This window comes from Oncorhynchus kisutch, linkage group LG14 (assembly GCF_002021735.2).
Source record: "Oncorhynchus kisutch isolate 150728-3 linkage group LG14, Okis_V2, whole genome shotgun sequence".
Lineage (NCBI taxonomy): Eukaryota > Metazoa > Chordata > Actinopteri > Salmoniformes > Salmonidae > Oncorhynchus > Oncorhynchus kisutch.
In genome coordinates, this window is record NC_034187.2 from 6,125,830 (window position 1) to 6,145,824 (window position 19,995).

The 19,995-nt window shown below is 43.4% G+C and overlaps 1 protein-coding gene across 2 annotated transcripts in view; it reads left to right on the top strand.

Annotated features, from left to right (window-relative positions):
• The first annotated feature begins 368 nt into the window (after positions 1 to 368).
• LOC109885002 (N-lysine methyltransferase SMYD2-A) overlaps positions 369 to 19,995 on the top strand; it is a 48,294-nt gene continuing 28,667 nt past the window's right edge. Inside the window, exons 1-2 of one of the 2 annotated variants that reach the window (XM_031787720.1) lie at positions 369 to 1,083; positions 16,316 to 16,379. In XM_031787720.1, coding sequence (XP_031643580.1) covers positions 899 to 1,083; positions 16,316 to 16,379 — 249 coding nt within the window. In that variant the 5' untranslated portion in view covers positions 369 to 898. The remainder of the gene's footprint in view (positions 1,084 to 16,315; positions 16,380 to 19,995) is intronic. The other variant, XM_031787721.1, reaches the window with a different exon arrangement.

Here is a 19,995-nt window from a genome sequence, read left to right on the forward strand (position 1 = left end):
GGTTTAGGTTTTCAATATATCACCAACTGTTTCTGCTTATTGGCTATTTATCAACACACCTTGTCAATAAGAAGCAGCGACAAAACCATTTTCAACTTAAGTTCTAGGAATATAAATTGAACTTTCAACATTAATGTCCAATGGTAATATACTAAATCGGGTAAAAAAAAAAACTGAATTTGTCGAAAAACGTGCCATGATGATATACCAGAAATCACCCAAACGAGGTTACCCTGCCTAGATAGACCACACCATGTCGTTTCCAATGGGAGACTAGTGAGTGTGATAATACCACAGACATATAGAACAATGAGATAGTTATGAAACATCTTTCGATATTATCTCCAGCAACATCTAAACCATTCCTCACACTGAAACTATCGGGGCATTATGCCACGTTCACTACCTTGTCGAGAAATAGGAAACTCGGACATGTCCGAAGTGCTCATTGGTTGAACGCGGCACGTGTATTACTACAACTCGTTTGTAAGTCTGAAACGTTTCGTCGTTCCGACTGGCACTTGAACGTGGCATTAGGACCTCGGTATCCTGTAGTTCAATGTGTCGTAGTCAAGGACTGGTCGTAGAAGTGACAAGCTAACCATATGATGCTAGGCTAGTTAGCCTTGCCTTTTGGTATTGGTGAGAGGCTGTAGTCAGTGTGTGTGTGTAGCTGAAGCCAGCTAGCCAAAAGACATACAAGGAACAACGCTAGCAAGTCTGATCATTGCATATATTTATTTTCTTTGCATAAGGACACAACCAATGTTATCTAGGTCGCTGTCTTGCTAACGTCAACACACTCGGGGTAGTCAACAAGCAAGTAAAAAAACAAAACAGAACAAAAAGAGAGCGGTAGCTAGTCACCTAGGTGAACAGACCACACACGGCATTGAAGATGAATGGTTTAATGAAGAACGAGGGAATAGCGGGGACGGAGAGGTTCGCTAGCCCGGGGAAAGGCAGGGGACTACGGGCTGTGAAGCACTTTGCTGTCGGAGACCTCGTGTTTGCCTGTCCTGCCTATTCCTACGTCCTGACGGTGAATGAGAGAGGAGCGCACTGTGAATACTGCTTCACCAGGTATGGACCTGGACAACTGTCTGAACACGACGTGTTTGGGTTTGTTTATATAATAGAAATAATATTTTAAGAGTAATGTTTGTGGTTCTATCAAGCTAGCTGGTCACTCTTATTCTGCATGAATACGATATTTCTCTCTGTTGTCACCTTGATATACGGCTGCTATGTTATCGATTTTACTACAGTAAGGTGTTCTCAAACCATACCAATAACGTTGTAGAAATAATTCGACACGCTGTTAGGCATTGACTAGAAGTGGATGTCACTCCGAACCATGTGGGTTCAGCATGGCTTTCAGCAGCTGACAAAAACACACAGCTGTTTCTTCTGAGAAGGCCCATTCAGTAGCATGTCGCGTTCACGTACTAGTTGGAACTAGTAAACTCGGGCACTTCCGACTGGCTAACTGGTTGTAGTTATACACGTGCCGCGTACAACGGATCATCAAGTCGGACGTTTCCCGAGTTCTGACAAGTATGGGAACGCGGCATCAGGCTCAGCGTGTTGTTCTGCCAATAAGGAATTCATGAAATTGCGTTGTGACCAATGAGCTATATAAACCCTGGATTGCTGATGCTGTGTATTTGCCATTGAGAGTGTTTGAAGCCTCCGGTCTGACATATTGGCACTCCCTAACAGTCATTCATAAGAATGAAAGGAATTCTACAGTCCAATTCAATGTTTATTGGACAAAATGTACATGTATTTTTGTTGTAATGGGGACAGTACATTGGTACAAATAAACAACAACATATTTTTAAGGAAGTGGGATAGCGTATCGCTGCTGAATGCTATGGTAACCATTCTGGTTAAGTGTGCCTTGAATTCTAAATAAATCACTGACCGTGTCACCAGCAAAGCACCATCACACCTTCTCTTCCATGCTTCACGGTGGGAACCACACATGCAGAGATCATCCAAAAATCTCACATTTGGACTCATCAGACAAAAGGACCGATTTCCACCAGCCTAATGTCCATTGCTTGAGTTTTTTGGCCCAAGCAAGTCTCTTCTTCTTACTGGTGTCCTTTAGTAGTGGTTTCTTTGCAGCAATTTGACCATGAAGGCCTGATTCACGCAGTCTCCTCTGAACAGTTGATGTTGAGATGTGTCTGTTACTTGAACTCTGTGAAGCATTTATTTGGGCTGCAATTTCTGAGCCTGGTAACTCTAATGAACTTATCCTCTGTAGCAGAGGTAACTCTGGGTCTTCCTTTCCTGTGGCGGTCCTCATGAGAGCCAGTTACATCATAGAGCTCGATGGTTTTTGCAATGCCACTTGAAGAAACATTCAAAGTTATTGGAATTTTGCGTATTGACTGACCTTCATGTCATAAAGTAATGATATACTGTCATTTCTCTTTGCTTATTTGAGCTGTTCTTGCCATAATATGTACTTGGTCTTTTACCAAATAGAGCTATCTTCTGTATACCACTCCTACCTTGTCACAACACAACTGATTGGCTCAAATGCATTAAAAATGAAAGAAATTCCATGAATACATTCCAGGTGACTACCCCATAAAGCTGGTTGAGAGAATGCCAAGAGTGTGCAAAGCTGGGTGGCTATTTTGAAGAATCTAAAATATGAAATATATTTTGATATGTAATACCACTTTTTTTGTGTGTTTTTTGTGTTTTTTGGTTAATACATGACTCCATATGTGTTATTTCGTAGTTTTGATGTCTTCACTATTATTCTACAATGTAGAAGATAGTGAAACATAATGAAAAACCCTGGAATGAGTAGGCGTGTCCGAACGTTTGACTGGTAATGTTTATGGAATGCTTTCTGAAGAGGCATGCTCCTCAGCGACTCCCTCATTTATACCAAAGATTATCACATACACATGGTTAGCAGATGTTAATGCGAGTGTAGGGAAATGCTTGTGCTTGTAGTTCCCGGCAGGGTAGCCTAGTGGTTAGAGCGTTGGACTAGTAACCGGAAGGTTGTGAGTTCAAACCCCTGAGCTGACAAGGTACACATCTGTCGTTCTGCCCCTGAACAGGCAGTTAACCCACTGTTCCTAGACCGTCATTGAAAATAAGTATTTGTTCTTAACTGACTTGCCTGGTTAAATAAAGGTCAAATTAAATAAATAATTTAATTTGGGGGGGGGGGTGGTGTCCTTGATTATTTTTTTGTTTGACCTTCCTGTGACATCGGGTGCTGTAGGTGTCCTGGAGGGCAGGTAGTTTGCCCCCGGTAATGCGGCGTGCAGACCTCACCAGCCTCGTAATATGTATAATATCTATTATAGTGACAAGATAGCCGAGTGACCGCTCTAACAATGGAAATACACGTCCTCAATTATTGAAGGCAGGCGAGATCGGGTATCGTTTTGGTATTTATTAGGGATCACACATTAGCTGCTGTCACGTAATTCGACACGCTCGGAGACCATACAAAAAATGGTCTCATCTCACGCGGACAGATTTTTCACGGAGTAAGTCCATTCGCTTCGCCTCTTCCTCTCTGTTTACACTCAGTTGAAGACGAAGGATAAACACACACACAGTTTGCTTTCAGTTGGGTTTCCCAAAAGCATCGTAGCGATAAGATCATCTTAATTCCATTGAAACAAAATGGAGGAGCGAGACAGACATCTCTCTATTTTCTCTCCTCTTCTCTCTCTCTTTCAGCTTTTTGAAGCTGCTGTACAAAACCGAAAGTGAAAAACAAAACTTTCTCTCTCTGACAGACACACGCCCTCTCTGTCTCTCTGACAGACACACGCCCTCTCTGTCTCTCTGACAGACACACGCCCTCTCTGTCTCTCTGACAGACACACGCCCTCTCTGTCTCTCTGACAGACACACGCCCTCTCTGTCTCTCTGACAGACACACGCCCTCTCTGTCTCTCTGACAGACACACGCCCTCTCTGTCTCTCTGACAGACACACGCCCTCTCTGTCTCTCTGACAGACACACGCCCTCTCTGTCTCTCTGACAGACACACGCCCTCTCTGTCTCTCTGACAGACACACGCCCTCTCTGTCTCTCAATTCAATTTAAGGGGCATTATTGGCATGGGAAACATGTTTTCACTGCCAAAGCAAGTGAAATCGATAATAAACAAAAGTGAAGTAAACAATAAAAAATTAACAAACATTACTCACAAAATTTCCAAAAGAATAAAGACATTTTAAATGTCATTCAGTGTTGTAATGATGTGCAAATGGTTAAAAGTACAAAAGGGGAAAGTAATTAAACACATGGGTTGATTTTTATAATGGTGTTTGTTCTTCACTGGCTGCCCTGTTTCTTGTGGCAACAGGTCACAAATCATGCTGCTGTGATGGCACACTGTGGAATTTCACACAATAGATATGGGGATTGGATTTATTTTTCGATTTATGTGTGGGTCTGTGTAATCTGAGGGAAATATGTCTCTCCAATATGGTCATACATTGGGCAGGAGGTTAAGGAAGTGCAGCTCAGTTCCCACCTCATTTTGTGGGCAGTGAGCACATAGCCTGTCTTCTCTTGAGAGCCAGGTCTGCCTACGGTGACCTTTCTCAATAGCAAGGCTATGCTCACTGTAGAACTGTGCCGGAGAGGATGGCAAATGTTTTACGTGCTCCCAACCAACTGCTATTTAGTTAGTTTTTTTGCGTTGTTTAACTTATTTTTGTAACTGATTTTGTACATAATGTTGCTGCTACCGTCTCTTATGACCGAAAATAACGTCTGGACATCAGAACAGCGATTACTCGCCATGGACTGGAAGAAGAGTTTTCCTTTAACGAGTCCGACGCGAAGGATATACTGCTTTCTCGGGAACAGGCCCAAATCCCAGTCATTTCCTGGAAGAAAAGAGTGAAGCCGGCGGAGGTCGGGCTCCCGTATAAGAATTCGTAGGCGAGCGAGTAAACCCCCACTTCCATCCTTATTGGCTATCGTGAAATCATTGGAAAATAAAATCAATAACTGTAATCTTATGTTTCACCAAGTCGTGGCTGAACGACGACACGGATAATATAGAGCTGGTGGGATTTTCCATGCACCGGCAGAACAGAGAAGCTACGTGTGGTAAGACGAGGGGTAGGGGTGTGTGTGTCTATTTGTCGATAACAGCTGGTGTGTTGTCTAATATTAAAGAAGTCTAGAGGTATTGCACGCCTGAGGTAGAGTACCTTATGATAAGCTGTAGACCACACTATCTACAAAGAGATCTTATCTATATTATTCGTAGCAGTCTATTTACCACCACAGACTGATGCTGTGATGCCAACTCTATAAGGCCATAAGCAAAGAAGAAAATGCTCATCCAGAAATGGTGCTCCTAGTGGCCGGGGACTTTAATGCAGGCAAACTTAAATGAGTTTTACCTCATTTCTACCAGCATGTTACGTGTGCAACCGGAGGGAAAAAAAAAAAACTCTAGACCACCTTTTACTTCACACACAGACATGTACAAAGCTCTCCCTCTATTTAAAACATTTGACCATAATTATATCCTCCTGCTTACAAGCAAAAATTAAAGCAGGAAGTACAGGTGACTTGCTCTATACGGAAGTGGTCAGATGATGCGGATGCTACGCTACAGACTGGAAAATGTTCCGGGATTCAGTCAATGGCATTGAGGAGTATACCACCTCAGTCATCGGCTTCATCAATAAGTGCATCAACGACGTCGTCCCCACTTTGACCGTACGTACTTATCCCAATCAGAAGCCATGGATTACAGGCAATATCCGCATCAAGCTAAAGGTTAGAGCTGCGACTTTCAAGGAGCGGGACACGAATTCGGACGCTTATAAGAAATCCCACTCTGCCCTCAGACGAACCATCAAACGGACAAAGCGTCAATACAGGATTAAGATTGAATCCGACTACATTGGCTCTGACGCTCGTCGGATGTGGCAGGGCTAAAACGTTTACGGACTAGAAAATGAATCCCAGACGCGAGCTGCCCAATGACGCTAGCCTACCAGATGAGCTAAATGTCTTCATCAAAAAAGTTAACTTATAACAGTGAACCTTTTTTGTGGGATACACTTAAGGCAATTCTAGGTATTGTGACATATTTTGGTTAACATCTTGGTGACAGGGGCAGTATTGAGTAGCTTGGATAAATAAGGTGCCCAAAGTAAACTGCCTGCTCCTCTGTCCCAGATGCTAACATATGCATATTATTAGTAGTATTGGATAGAAAACACTCGGAAGTTTCTAAAACTGTTTGAATGATGTCTGTGAGTATAACATAACCTGAGAAATCCAACCAGGAAGTGGGAAATCTGAGGCTTGTAGGTTTTCAAAGCTTGGCCTATCGAATACACGGTGTCTATGGGGTCATTTGTCACTTCTGAAGGCTTCCGCTAGATGTCTACAGTCTTTAGAAACTTGTTTGAGGATTCTACTATAAAGGAGGGGCTCATGAGACCTGTTTGAGTCAGTGGTCTTGCAGAGTGCCTTGGTCTCATGATGTGCGGTCACGAGAGAGTGAGCTCTCATTCCATTGCTTCTCTACACACATAGGAATTCTCCGGTTGGAACATTATTGAACATTTATGTTAAAAACATCCTAAAGATTGATTCGTAAATAGTTTGACAGGTTTCTACGGACTGTTATATCAAATCAAATCAAATCAAATTTATTTATATAGCCCTTCGTACATCAGCTGATATCTCAAAGTGCTGTACAGAAACCCAGCCTAAAACCCCAAACAGCAAGCAATGCAGGTGGATATAACTTTTTGAACTTTTCGTCCGACGTTCTGCTGGACCTGCACGCACGTTTGGATTTGCTTACTAAACGCCCTAACAAAAGGATTTATTTGGACATAAATGATGCACATTATCGAACAAATCAAGCATTTATTGTGGACCTGGGATTCCTGGGAGTGCATTCTGATGAAGATCATCAAAGGTAAGTGAATATTTCTAATGCTATTGTTTTGACTACCCAATATGGAGGATATCGCTTTGGCCTCTTTGTTGTCTGAACGCTGTTCTCAGATTATTGCATGGTTTGCTTTTTCCGTAAAGTTTTTTAAAAATCTGACACAGCGGTTGCATTAAGAAGAAGTATCTCTCTAATTATAATAGTCATATCTTTATCAATGTTTTTTATGAGTAATTCTGTCATTTGATGGGGCTCTAAGCTAAATCATCGCATGTTTTAGAACTACTGAACGTAACGCGCCAATGTAAAATTAGATTTTTTTAAATATATACATGCACTTTACCGAACAAAACATGCATGTATTGTGTAACATGAAGTCCTGTGAGTGTCATCTGATGAAGACCATCAAAGGTTAGTGATTCATCTTATCTCTTTGTACTTTTTGTGACTCTTCTCTTTGGCTGGAAAAATGGCTGTGTTTATTCTGTGGCTTGGTGGTGATCTAACATAATCGTTTGTGGAGCTTTCGCTGAAAAGCATTTTTGAAATCAGACACTGTTGCTGGATTAACGAGAATTGTATCTTTAAAATGGTGCCTAATACTTGTATGTTTGAGAAATATGATTTATGAGATTTATGTTTCGTATTTGCAATTTCATTGGCTGTTGGCGAGGGGTTCCGCTAGTGGAACGGGGTTAACAATCCCCAATTCAATGGAATTGCGAAACTCTGCAGGCACAGTGCATTCTTCCATCACATGTAGTGCTGATTCTCAAGATCTTGCACACTACTGAGATGCTATTGAGCCCACACTGCTACACTGTCTGAGCCAATGCTTTCTGGTAAGTTTTGATTACAATACTAGGTGGGGTGAATATACACTGCTCAAAAAAAATAAAGGGAACACTAAAACAACACATCCTAGATCTGAATGAATGAAATATTCTTATTAAATACTTTTTTCTTTACATAGTTGAATGTGCTGACAACAAAATCACACATTATCAATGGAAATCAAATTCATCAACCCCATGGAGGTCTGGATTTGGAGTCCCACTCAAAATTAAAGTGGAACACCACACTACAGGCTGATCCAACTTTGATGTAATGTCCTTAAAACAAGTCATAATGAGGCTCAGTAGTGTGTGTGGCCTCCACGTGCCTGTATGACCTCCCTACAACGCCTGGGCATGCTCCTGATGTGGTGGCGGATGGTCTCCTGAGGGATCTCCTCCCAGACCTTGACTAAAGCATCCGCCAACTCCTGGAAAGTCTGTGGCGCAACGTGGCGTTGGTGGATGGAGCGAAACATGATGTACTCAATTGGATTCAGGTCTGGGGAACGGGCGGGCCAGTCCATAGCATCAATGCCTTCCTCTTGCAGGAACTGCTGACACACTCCAGCCACATGAGGTCTAGACTAAAGCATCCGCCAACTCCTGGAAACTCCTGCTGCAACGTGGAGATGCGATCATTCAATATATCCTTTTGTTGTTCAGTGAAATCATCCCATATGAAGAGTCAATTTAAAGTTACATTTGTAAATAAATTGTTTTAAGAAATGTCTTTTGGTAGGATTTAATCATTTGCAATTATGTGTACTTATGATAAGGTAAAAGGTTTATGTTTCTGTCTCCATATTAAATATATTCAATGCAATAAACATCTACATTTAAATGGTATTAATATTAATTACCATATATTCCCGTTAATTCCCACGGAAAGGTTCCACCTCTGAATATTCCCCAAAATGTGCAACCTTACAAGCAACACTGAACCATGCATGAAAGCACTAGCTGTGTGATAAAACTCTCGGAAGCCGATGTGAGCAAGACCTTTTAACAGGTCATCATTCACAAAGCCGCAGGGCCGGATTACCAGGATGTGTACTCAAAGCATAAGCGGAACAACTGTTCATTGACTACAGCTCAACGTTCAACTTCATAGTGTCCACGAAGCTCATTACTAAGCTAAGGACCCTGGGACTAAACACCTCCCTCTGCAACTGGATCGTGGACTTCCTGACGGGCCGCTCCCAGGTGGTAAGAGTAGGCAACAACACGTCTGCCTCGCTGATCCTTAACACTGGGGCCCCTCAGGGGTGTGTACTTAGTCCCCTCCTGTACTCCCTGTTCACCCACGACTGCGTGGCCAAGCATGACTCCAACACCATCATTAAGTTTGCTGACGACACAACGGTGGTAGGCCTGATCACCGACAACGATGAGACAGCCTATAGGGAGGAGGTCAGAGTGTGTTGCCAGGACAACAACCTCTCTCAATGTGAGCAAGACAAAGGAGTTGATCGTGGACTACAGGAAAAGGCGGGCCGAACAGGCCCCCATTAACATCGATGGGGCTGTAGTGGAGCGGGTCGAGAGTTTCAAGTTCCTTGGTGTCCACATCAAGGACACAGTCCAAACACACCAAGATGGAAGGCACGACAACACCTTCTCCCCCCTCAAATTAGATTTTTTAAATATATACATGCACTTTACCGAACAAAACATGCATGTATTGTGTAACATGAAGTCCTGTGAGTGTCATCTGATGAAGACCATCAAAGGTTAGTGATTCATCTTATCTCTTTGTACTTTTTGTGACTCTTCTCTTTGGCTGGAAAAATGGCTGTGTTTATTCTGTGGCTTGGTGGTGATCTAACATAATCGTTTGTGGAGCTTTCGCTGTAAAGCATTTTTGAAATCAGACACTGTTGCTGGATTAACGAGAATTGTATCTTTAAAATGGTGCCTAATACTTGTATGTTTGAGAAATATGATTTATGAGATTTATGTTTCGTATTTGCAATTTCATTGGCTGTTGGCGAGGGGTTCCGCTAGTGGAACGGGGTTAACAATCCCCAATTCAATGGAATTGCGAAACTCTGCAGGCACAGTGCATTCTTCCATCACATGTAGTGCTGATTCTCAAGATCTTGCACACTACTGAGATGCTATTGAGCCCACACTGCTACACTGTCTGAGCCAATGCTTTCTGGTAAGTTTTGATTACAATACTAGGTGGGGTGAATATACACTGCTCAAAAAAAATAAAGGGAACACTAAAACAACACATCCTAGATCTGAATGAATGAAATATTCTTATTAAATACTTTTTTCTTTACATAGTTGAATGTGCTGACAACAAAATCACACATTATCAATGGAAATCAAATTCATCAACCCCATGGAGGTCTGGATTTGGAGTCCCACTCAAAATTAAAGTGGAACACCACACTACAGGCTGATCCAACTTTGATGTAATGTCCTTAAAACAAGTCATAATGAGGCTCAGTAGTGTGTGTGGCCTCCACGTGCCTGTATGACCTCCCTACAACGCCTGGGCATGCTCCTGATGTGGTGGCGGATGGTCTCCTGAGGGATCTCCTCCCAGACCTTGACTAAAGCATCCGCCAACTCCTGGAAAGTCTGTGGCGCAACGTGGCGTTGGTGGATGGAGCGAAACATGATGTACTCAATTGGATTCAGGTCTGGGGAACGGGCGGGCCAGTCCATAGCATCAATGCCTTCCTCTTGCAGGAACTGCTGACACACTCCAGCCACATGAGGTCTAGACTAAAGCATCCGCCAACTCCTGGAAACTCCTGCTGCAACGTGGAGATGCGATCATTCAATATATCCTTTTGTTGTTCAGTGAAATCATCCCATATGAAGAGTCAATTTAAAGTTACATTTGTAAATAAATTGTTTTAAGAAATGTCTTTTGGTAGGATTTAATCATTTGCAATTATGTGTACTTATGATAAGGTAAAAGGTTTATGTTTCTGTCTCCATATTAAATATATTCAATGCAATAAACATCTACATTTAAATGGTATTAATATTAATTACCATATATTCCCGTTAATTCCCACGGAAAGGTTCCACCTCTGAATATTCCCCAAAATGTGCAACCTTACAAGCAACACTGAACCATGCATGAAAGCACTAGCTGTGTGATAAAACTCTCGGAAGCCGATGTGAGCAAGACCTTTTAACAGGTCATCATTCACAAAGCCGCAGGGCCGGATTACCAGGATGTGTACTCAAAGCATAAGCGGAACAACTGTTCATTGACTACAGCTCAACGTTCAACTTCATAGTGTCCACGAAGCTCATTACTAAGCTAAGGACCCTGGGACTAAACACCTCCCTCTGCAACTGGATCGTGGACTTCCTGACGGGCCGCTCCCAGGTGGTAAGAGTAGGCAACAACACGTCTGCCTCGCTGATCCTTAACACTGGGGCCCCTCAGGGGTGTGTACTTAGTCCCCTCCTGTACTCCCTGTTCACCCACGACTGCGTGGCCAAGCATGACTCCAACACCATCATTAAGTTTGCTGACGACACAACGGTGGTAGGCCTGATCACCGACAACGATGAGACAGCCTATAGGGAGGAGGTCAGAGTGTGTTGCCAGGACAACAACCTCTCTCAATGTGAGCAAGACAAAGGAGTTGATCGTGGACTACAGGAAAAGGCGGGCCGAACAGGCCCCCATTAACATCGATGGGGCTGTAGTGGAGCGGGTCGAGAGTTTCAAGTTCCTTGGTGTCCACATCAAGGACACAGTCCAAACACACCAAGATGGAAGGCACGACAACACCTTCTCCCCCCTCAAATTAGATTTTTTAAATATATACATGCACTTTACCGAACAAAACATGCATGTATTGTGTAACATGAAGTCCTGTGAGTGTCATCTGATGAAGACCATCAAAGGTTAGTGATTCATCTTATCTCTTTGTACTTTTTGTGACTCTTCTCTTTGGCTGGAAAAATGGCTGTGTTTATTCTGTGGCTTGGTGGTGATCTAACATAATCGTTTGTGGAGCTTTCGCTGTAAAGCATTTTTGAAATCAGACACTGTTGCTGGATTAACGAGAATTGTATCTTTAAAATGGTGCCTAATACTTGTATGTTTGAGAAATATGATTTATGAGATTTATGTTTCGTATTTGCAATTTCATTGGCTGTTGGCGAGGGGTTCCGCTAGTGGAACGGGGTTAACAATCCCCAATTCAATGGAATTGCGAAACTCTGCAGGCACAGTGCATTCTTCCATCACATGTAGTGCTGATTCTCAAGATCTTGCACACTACTGAGATGCTATTGAGCCCACACTGCTACACTGTCTGAGCCAATGCTTTCTGGTAAGTTTTGATTACAATACTAGGTGGGGTGAATATACACTGCTCAAAAAAAATAAAGGGAACACTAAAACAACACATCCTAGATCTGAATGAATGAAATATTCTTATTAAATACTTTTTTCTTTACATAGTTGAATGTGCTGACAACAAAATCACACATTATCAATGGAAATCAAATTCATCAACCCCATGGAGGTCTGGATTTGGAGTCCCACTCAAAATTAAAGTGGAACACCACACTACAGGCTGATCCAACTTTGATGTAATGTCCTTAAAACAAGTCATAATGAGGCTCAGTAGTGTGTGTGGCCTCCACGTGCCTGTATGACCTCCCTACAACGCCTGGGCATGCTCCTGATGTGGTGGCGGATGGTCTCCTGAGGGATCTCCTCCCAGACCTTGACTAAAGCATCCGCCAACTCCTGGAAAGTCTGTGGCGCAACGTGGCGTTGGTGGATGGAGCGAAACATGATGTACTCAATTGGATTCAGGTCTGGGGAACGGGCGGGCCAGTCCATAGCATCAATGCCTTCCTCTTGCAGGAACTGCTGACACACTCCAGCCACATGAGGTCTAGACTAAAGCATCCGCCAACTCCTGGAAACTCCTGCTGCAACGTGGAGATGCGATCATTCAATATATCCTTTTGTTGTTCAGTGAAATCATCCCATATGAAGAGTCAATTTAAAGTTACATTTGTAAATAAATTGTTTTAAGAAATGTCTTTTGGTAGGATTTAATCATTTGCAATTATGTGTACTTATGATAAGGTAAAAGGTTTATGTTTCTGTCTCCATATTAAATATATTCAATGCAATAAACATCTACATTTAAATGGTATTAATATTAATTACCATATATTCCCGTTAATTCCCACGGAAAGGTTCCACCTCTGAATATTCCCCAAAATGTGCAACCTTACAAGCAACACTGAACCATGCATGAAAGCACTAGCTGTGTGATAAAACTCTCGGAAGCCGATGTGAGCAAGACCTTTTAACAGGTCATCATTCACAAAGCCGCAGGGCCGGATTACCAGGATGTGTACTCAAAGCATAAGCGGAACAACTGTTCATTGACTACAGCTCAACGTTCAACTTCATAGTGTCCACGAAGCTCATTACTAAGCTAAGGACCCTGGGACTAAACACCTCCCTCTGCAACTGGATCGTGGACTTCCTGACGGGCCGCTCCCAGGTGGTAAGAGTAGGCAACAACACGTCTGCCTCGCTGATCCTTAACACTGGGGCCCCTCAGGGGTGTGTACTTAGTCCCCTCCTGTACTCCCTGTTCACCCACGACTGCGTGGCCAAGCATGACTCCAACACCATCATTAAGTTTGCTGACGACACAACGGTGGTAGGCCTGATCACCGACAACGATGAGACAGCCTATAGGGAGGAGGTCAGAGTGTGTTGCCAGGACAACAACCTCTCTCAATGTGAGCAAGACAAAGGAGTTGATCGTGGACTACAGGAAAAGGCGGGCCGAACAGGCCCCCATTAACATCGATGGGGCTGTAGTGGAGCGGGTCGAGAGTTTCAAGTTCCTTGGTGTCCACATCAAGGACACAGTCCAAACACACCAAGATGGAAGGCACGACAACACCTTCTCCCCCCTCAAATTAGATGTTTTAAATATATACATGCACTTTACCGAACAAAACATGCATGTATTGTGTAACATGAAGTCCTGTGAGTGTCATCTGATGAAGATCATCAAAGGTTAGTGATTCTGAACAATTTAATCAAATGGCCATTTGTAATATATGTAATATATATACTATATTACACTGACCTTCCCTCCATTTGTTTTGTTCTGCTGCTTCTCGCTGTTTAATATCTATGCATAGTCACTTCACACCTACCTACATGTACAAATGACCTCAACTAACCTGTACCCCCACACACTGACTCGGTACCGGTACCCATAGCCTCGTTATTCTTATTTTATTGTGTTCATTTGTATCATTTTTGAAAATGTTTATTTGGTAAATATTTTCTTAACCAAAAGTGATGTTCTAGAAATAGAGTTAAGGTCTACCTACACCTGTTGAATTCGCCTATACATAGATTTGAGTCTGTACATAGTCAAAGCTTTCCTTAATTTTGGGTCAGTCACTGCGGTCAGGTTTTCTGCCACTGTGTACTCTCTTTTTAGGGCCAAATAGCATTCTAGTTTGCTCTGTTTTTTTGTTGTAAATTTCTTCCAATGTGTCAAGTAATTATCTTTTTTCTCATGGTTGGGTTAATTGTGTTGCTGTCCTGGGGGTCTGTTTGTGTTTGTGAACAGAGCCCCAGGACCAGCTTGCTTAGGGGACTCTTCTCCTGGTTCATCGCTCTGTAGGTGATGGCTTTGTTATGGAAGGTTTGGGAATTGCTTCTTTTTAGGTGGTTGTAGAATTTGTACGTCTCTTTTCTGGATCATGTGTTATTTGAGTATAATTTTTGGTATAATTCGGCATGCAGAGTCTCAATTGGGTGTTTGTCATTTTGTGAATTCTTGGTTGGTGAGCGGACCACAGACCGCAATGGGTTCTATAACGGATTCAAGCATTGTTTTTTGCCAGATCCTAATTGGTATGTTGAAATTTGTTCCTTTTGATGGCATAGAATGCCCTTCTTGCCTTGTCTCTCAGCTCGTTCACTGCTTTGTGGAAGTTACCTGTGGTGCTGATGTTTAGGCTGAGGTATGTATCGTTTTTTGTGTGCTCTTGGGCAACGGTTTCTAGATGGAATTTGTATTTGTGGTCTTGGCAACTGGACCTTTTTGGAAAACCGTTATGTTTGTCTTACTGAGATTTACTGTCAGGCCCAGGTCTGACAGAATATGTGCAGAAGGTCTAGGTGCTGCTGTAGGTCCTTCTTGGTTGGTGACAGAAGCACCAGATCATCAGCAAACAGCAGACATTTGACTTCGGATTCTAGTAGGGTGAGGCCGGGTGCTGCAGGCTGTTCTAGTGCCAGCGCCAATTTGTTGATATATATGTTGAAGAGGGTGGGACTTAAGCTGCATCCCTGTCTCACCACACCGCCCTGTGGAAAGAAATGTGTGTGTGGTTTCTGCCAATTTTAACCATACACTTGTTGTACCCTGAAAATACCCTGCAATCCCAATTCTCTTCAATGCTTCTCAACGAGGAAGATTTGGAATTTGGTTTAGTTTCTAAATTTATTGGAATTGTATTGACCCAGCCCTGGTCTTGTTTGGTCTGAAGGCTACAGGCTGAGACGGAGAGTGGAGCGTAACCTGTTTTAGTTTGTTGTGACACACTGTGAGGCTGAGAGAGCGGAGCGGAACCTGCTTAAGTTTGTGAGGCTGAGAGAGCGGAGCGGAACCTGCTTTAGTTTGTGACACACCGTGAGGCTGAGAGACCGGAGCGGAACCTGCTTTAGTTTGTTGTGACACACCGTGAGGCTGAGAGAGCGGAGCAGAACCTGCTTTAGTTTGTGAGGCTGAGAGAGCGGAGCGGAACCTGCTTTATTTTGTGACACACCGTGAGGCTGAGAGACCGGAGCGGAACCTGCTTTAGTTTGTGACACACCGTGAGGCTGAGAGACCGGAGCAGAACCTGCTTTAGTTTGTGAGGCTGAGAGAGCGGAGCGGAACCTGCTTTAGTTTGTGACACACCGTGAGGCTGAGATACCGGAGCGGAACCTGCTTTAGTTTGTGACACACCGTGAGGCTGAGAGACCGGAGCGGAACCTGCTTTAGTTTGTGACACACCGTGAGGCTGAGAGACCGGAGCGGAACCTGCTTTAGTTTGTGACACACCGTGAGGCTGAGAGACCGGAACTACTTTAGTAGTGGCATTCCTGACTCTCTAGGACAGGCCTTTTTATATGTAGCCTACACACATGGACCCACACACCACAGCCTCACTTGTTTCTGGAGACATGCCCAGGACTATTTATATATTTATATATATATATAGAGAAAAGTGACCTTTCTTTGCACCATCTGCCCTTAAGAGAGATGGATGTGAACCCACACACGAGTGTGTGTGTTTGAGACAGCGAGAGCTTGGTGTGTAGGTAATATCTTACTATCCTTGATGTCTCGCTCATATCAACTTTCAACAACAAAATTTCACATTCTCTCCTCTTTTCTCTCCTTCCCCCATTCCTCTCTCTCCTCCCTCTCCTATCTCTCCTCTTTCTCTCTCTCTCTCCTCTCATCTCTCTCTCTCCTCCCTCTCCTATCTCTCCCCTCTCTCTCTCTCTCTCTGCAGGAAGGAAGGCCTCTCCAAATGTGGAAAGTGTAAACAAGCTTACTACTGTGAGATTGACTGCCAGGTATAGTGTGTTTGTGGTTACAATGCTTACTATATGACAGTGTGTGAAAACTGTAATGTTGACCTTGTAACATCCCCAGGATATTCGGTAATTCAGGCACTGAAGACAAAAGGTGTTATTTTCAAACCACACTGATCCTCTGAGAACCGAATGTTAGCAACGCTAACAAGTACATGTCAAATCCCATAGCAAATGCTAATGCTAGCGCATTATGATCAATTTTTTTTAGGTCTCTGACCTAAAATATTTGCAGGAGGACTTCCCAGCTCATAAAGTTATACAAGTAACAAAAAAAGCCTCCTCACAGTTTGCTGCACGCCAAAAAAACCAAAATAAATATTAGACGGCAAGGCTCTTGATCCAGGAAAGGGATTCTCTGCTGTTACCAAGCAACGCTTGATTTAGCAAGAAGCTAAGTACTTAACTAGATAGCTAACTGGCTACAGAATTAGCAAACCTTAGCATTTAGCATATTTTAGACATTTTTAACGTAGTAAAAAAAAAAAAAGTGTTACAAACTTTGGTCCCACGATCTCAGTTGTTTTAAGCTTTTTATTTTGTTAGTAAAAAAATAATAAAGGGAACACTTAAACAACACAATGTAACTCTAAGTCAATCACAGTTCTGTGAAATCCGCCACCTCATCAGGAGCATGCCCAGGTGTTGTAGGGAGGTCATACAGGCACGTGGAGGCCACACACACTACTGAGCCTCATTTTGACTTGTTTTAAGGACTATTACATCAAAGTTGGATCAGCCTGTAGTGTGGTTTTCCACTTTAATTTTGAGTGTGACTCCAAATCCAGACCTCGATGGGTGTGATTTTTGTTGTCAGCACATTCAACTATGTAAAGAGAAAAATATTTAATAAGAATATTTAATTCATTCAGATCTAGGATGTGTTATTTTAGTGTTCCTTTTATAAAAAATAAAAAACACTACAGGCGGATCCAACAACGCCTGGGCATGCTCCTGATGAGGTGGCGGATGGTCTCCTGAGGGATCTCCTCCCAGACCTGGACTAAAGCATCCGCCAACTCTTGGACAGTATGTGGTGCAACGTGGTGTTGGTGGATGGAGCGAGACATGATGTCCCAGATGTGCTCAATTGGATTCAGGTCTGGGGAACGGGCGGGCTAGTCCATAGCATCAATGCCTTCCTCTTGCAGGAACTGCTGACACACTCTAGCCACATGTCTAGCATTGTCTTGCTTTAGGAGGAACCCAGGGCCAACCGCATCAGCATATGGTCTCACAAGGGGTCTGAGGATCTCATCTCGGTACCTAATGGCAGTCAGGCTACCTCTGGCGAGCACATGGAGGGCTGTGCGGCCCCCCAAAGAAATGCCACCCCACACCATGACTGACCCACCGCCAAACCGGTCATGCTGGAGGATGTTGCAGGCAGCAGAACGTTCTCCACAGCGTCTCCAGACTGTCACGTCTGTCACATATGCTCAGTGTGAACCTGCTTTCATCTGTGAAGAGCACAGGGCGCCAGTGGCGAATTTGCCAATCTTGGTATTCTCTGGCAAATGTCAAACGTCCTGCACGGTGTTGCGCTGTAAGCACAACCCCCACATGTGGACGTCGGGCCCTCATACAACCCTCATGGAGTCTGACGGTTTGAGCAGACACATGCACATTTGTGGCCTGCTGGAGGTAATTTTGCAGGGCTCTGGCAATGCTCCTCCTGCTCCTCCTTGCACAAAGGCGGAGGTAGCGGTCCTGCTGCTGGGTTGTTGCCCTCCTACGGCCTCCTCCACGTCTCCTGATGTACTGGAGTGTCTCCTGGTCCATGCTCTGGACACTACGCTGACAGACACAGCAAACCTTTTTGCCACAGCTCGCATTGATGTGCCATCCTGGATGAGCTGCACTACCTGAGCCACTTGTGTGGGTTGTAGACTCCGTCTCATGCTACCACTAGAGTGAAAGCACCGCCAGCATTTAAAAGTGACCAAAACATCAGCCAGGAAGCATAGGAACTGAGAAGTGGTCTGTGGTCACCACCTGCAAAACCACTCCTTTATTGGGGGTGTCTTGCTAATTGCCTATAATTTCCACCTGTTGTCTATTCCATTTGCACAACAGCATGTGAAATTTATTGCCAATCAGTGTTGCTTCCTAAGTGGACAGTTTGATTTCACAGAAGTGTGATTGACTTGGAGTTACATTGTGTTGTTTCAGTGTTCCCTTTATTTTTTTGAGCATTGTATAATCCCCCAACAAAAGAACAAAAAACAACTACAGTGGGCCTGCTTACAGTAGGTCTGCTTACAGTGGGCCTGCTTACAGTAGGCCTGCTTACAGTAGGCCTGCTTACAGTGGGCCTGCTTACAGTAGGCCTGCTTACAGTGGGTCTGCTTACAGTGGGCCTGCTTACAGTAGGCCTGCTTACAGTGGGTCTGCTTACAGTGGGCCTGCTTACAGTGGGTCTGCTTACAGTGGGCCTGCTTACAGTAGGCCTGCTTACAGTGGGTCTGCTTACAGTGGGCCTGCTTACAGTAGGCCTGCTTACAGTGGGCCTGCTTACAGTGGGCCTGCTTACAGTAGGCCTGCTTACAGTGGGCCTGCTTACAGTAGACCTGCTTACAGTGGGCCTGCTTACAGTGGGCCTGCTTACAGTGGGCCTGCTTACAGTGGGCCTGCTTACAGTGGGCCTGCTTACAGTGGGCCTGCTTACAGTGGGCCTGCTTACAGTGGGCCTGCTTACAGTGGGCCTGCTTACAGTGGGCCTGCTTACAGTGGGCCTGCTTACAGTGGGCCTGCTTACAGTGGGCCTGCTTACAGTCTGTTCATCTGTTAAAGGTACTGTATATTATAAGCTGCGCTCTCTATCGGTTGCACAGAGCAAAATACTCTAAATAACAGCCTCCCTAATAGGGCCAATGAAATGAGAGATGGTCATTTTGTTGTAGGCTACAGCTTCTTCTGATATATCAACCCAACAGCCAGAAAAGGTGATGAGTTTCAGTTTCAAGTTTTAATGTCACATGCACAAGTACAGTGGAAATGCCTTTATGCAAACTCAAAACCTAACAACACAATAATCAATAGTGATGTTTTACTAGAAAAACACACACGGAATAAGAATATGAAATACAACGTACATTCTGCAATGGTTATAAAAAATAGCTTATGTTTTCGAATGTAAACAATATTTCATTGAGACATTATTCAGACATCTACAAAAACACAAATGGGAATCTTCTGTTCTACCGTTTTTAAAAAACTGCTCTCCGCATCGAATAGAGAAAAAAATACTTGGAAGTGAATTTTTCTATCGTAAAGTGGGTTTGAATTCAATGAGAAGCTGGGACATTGTCGGGCCTTTAGGCTACTTGAATGAAGGCTACTAGGAAACCATCACAGAAAAAGAGGAGGAATTTATTCTGCAATGATCTTGGAAAATGAAATGAATAATAATAATAATAATAATAATAATAATAATAATAATAATAAATGAAATGGATTCTGTGGCTTATTTCGAACTATTTTAGAGTGCAACAAAAAAAATGCTAGAAAATATCAAATCAAATAGCTCTACTCACTAGTGGCGAATGATCGCATCTTATTTACCTGTTTTTGTTGTTGTTGTAATGAATAAGCATGT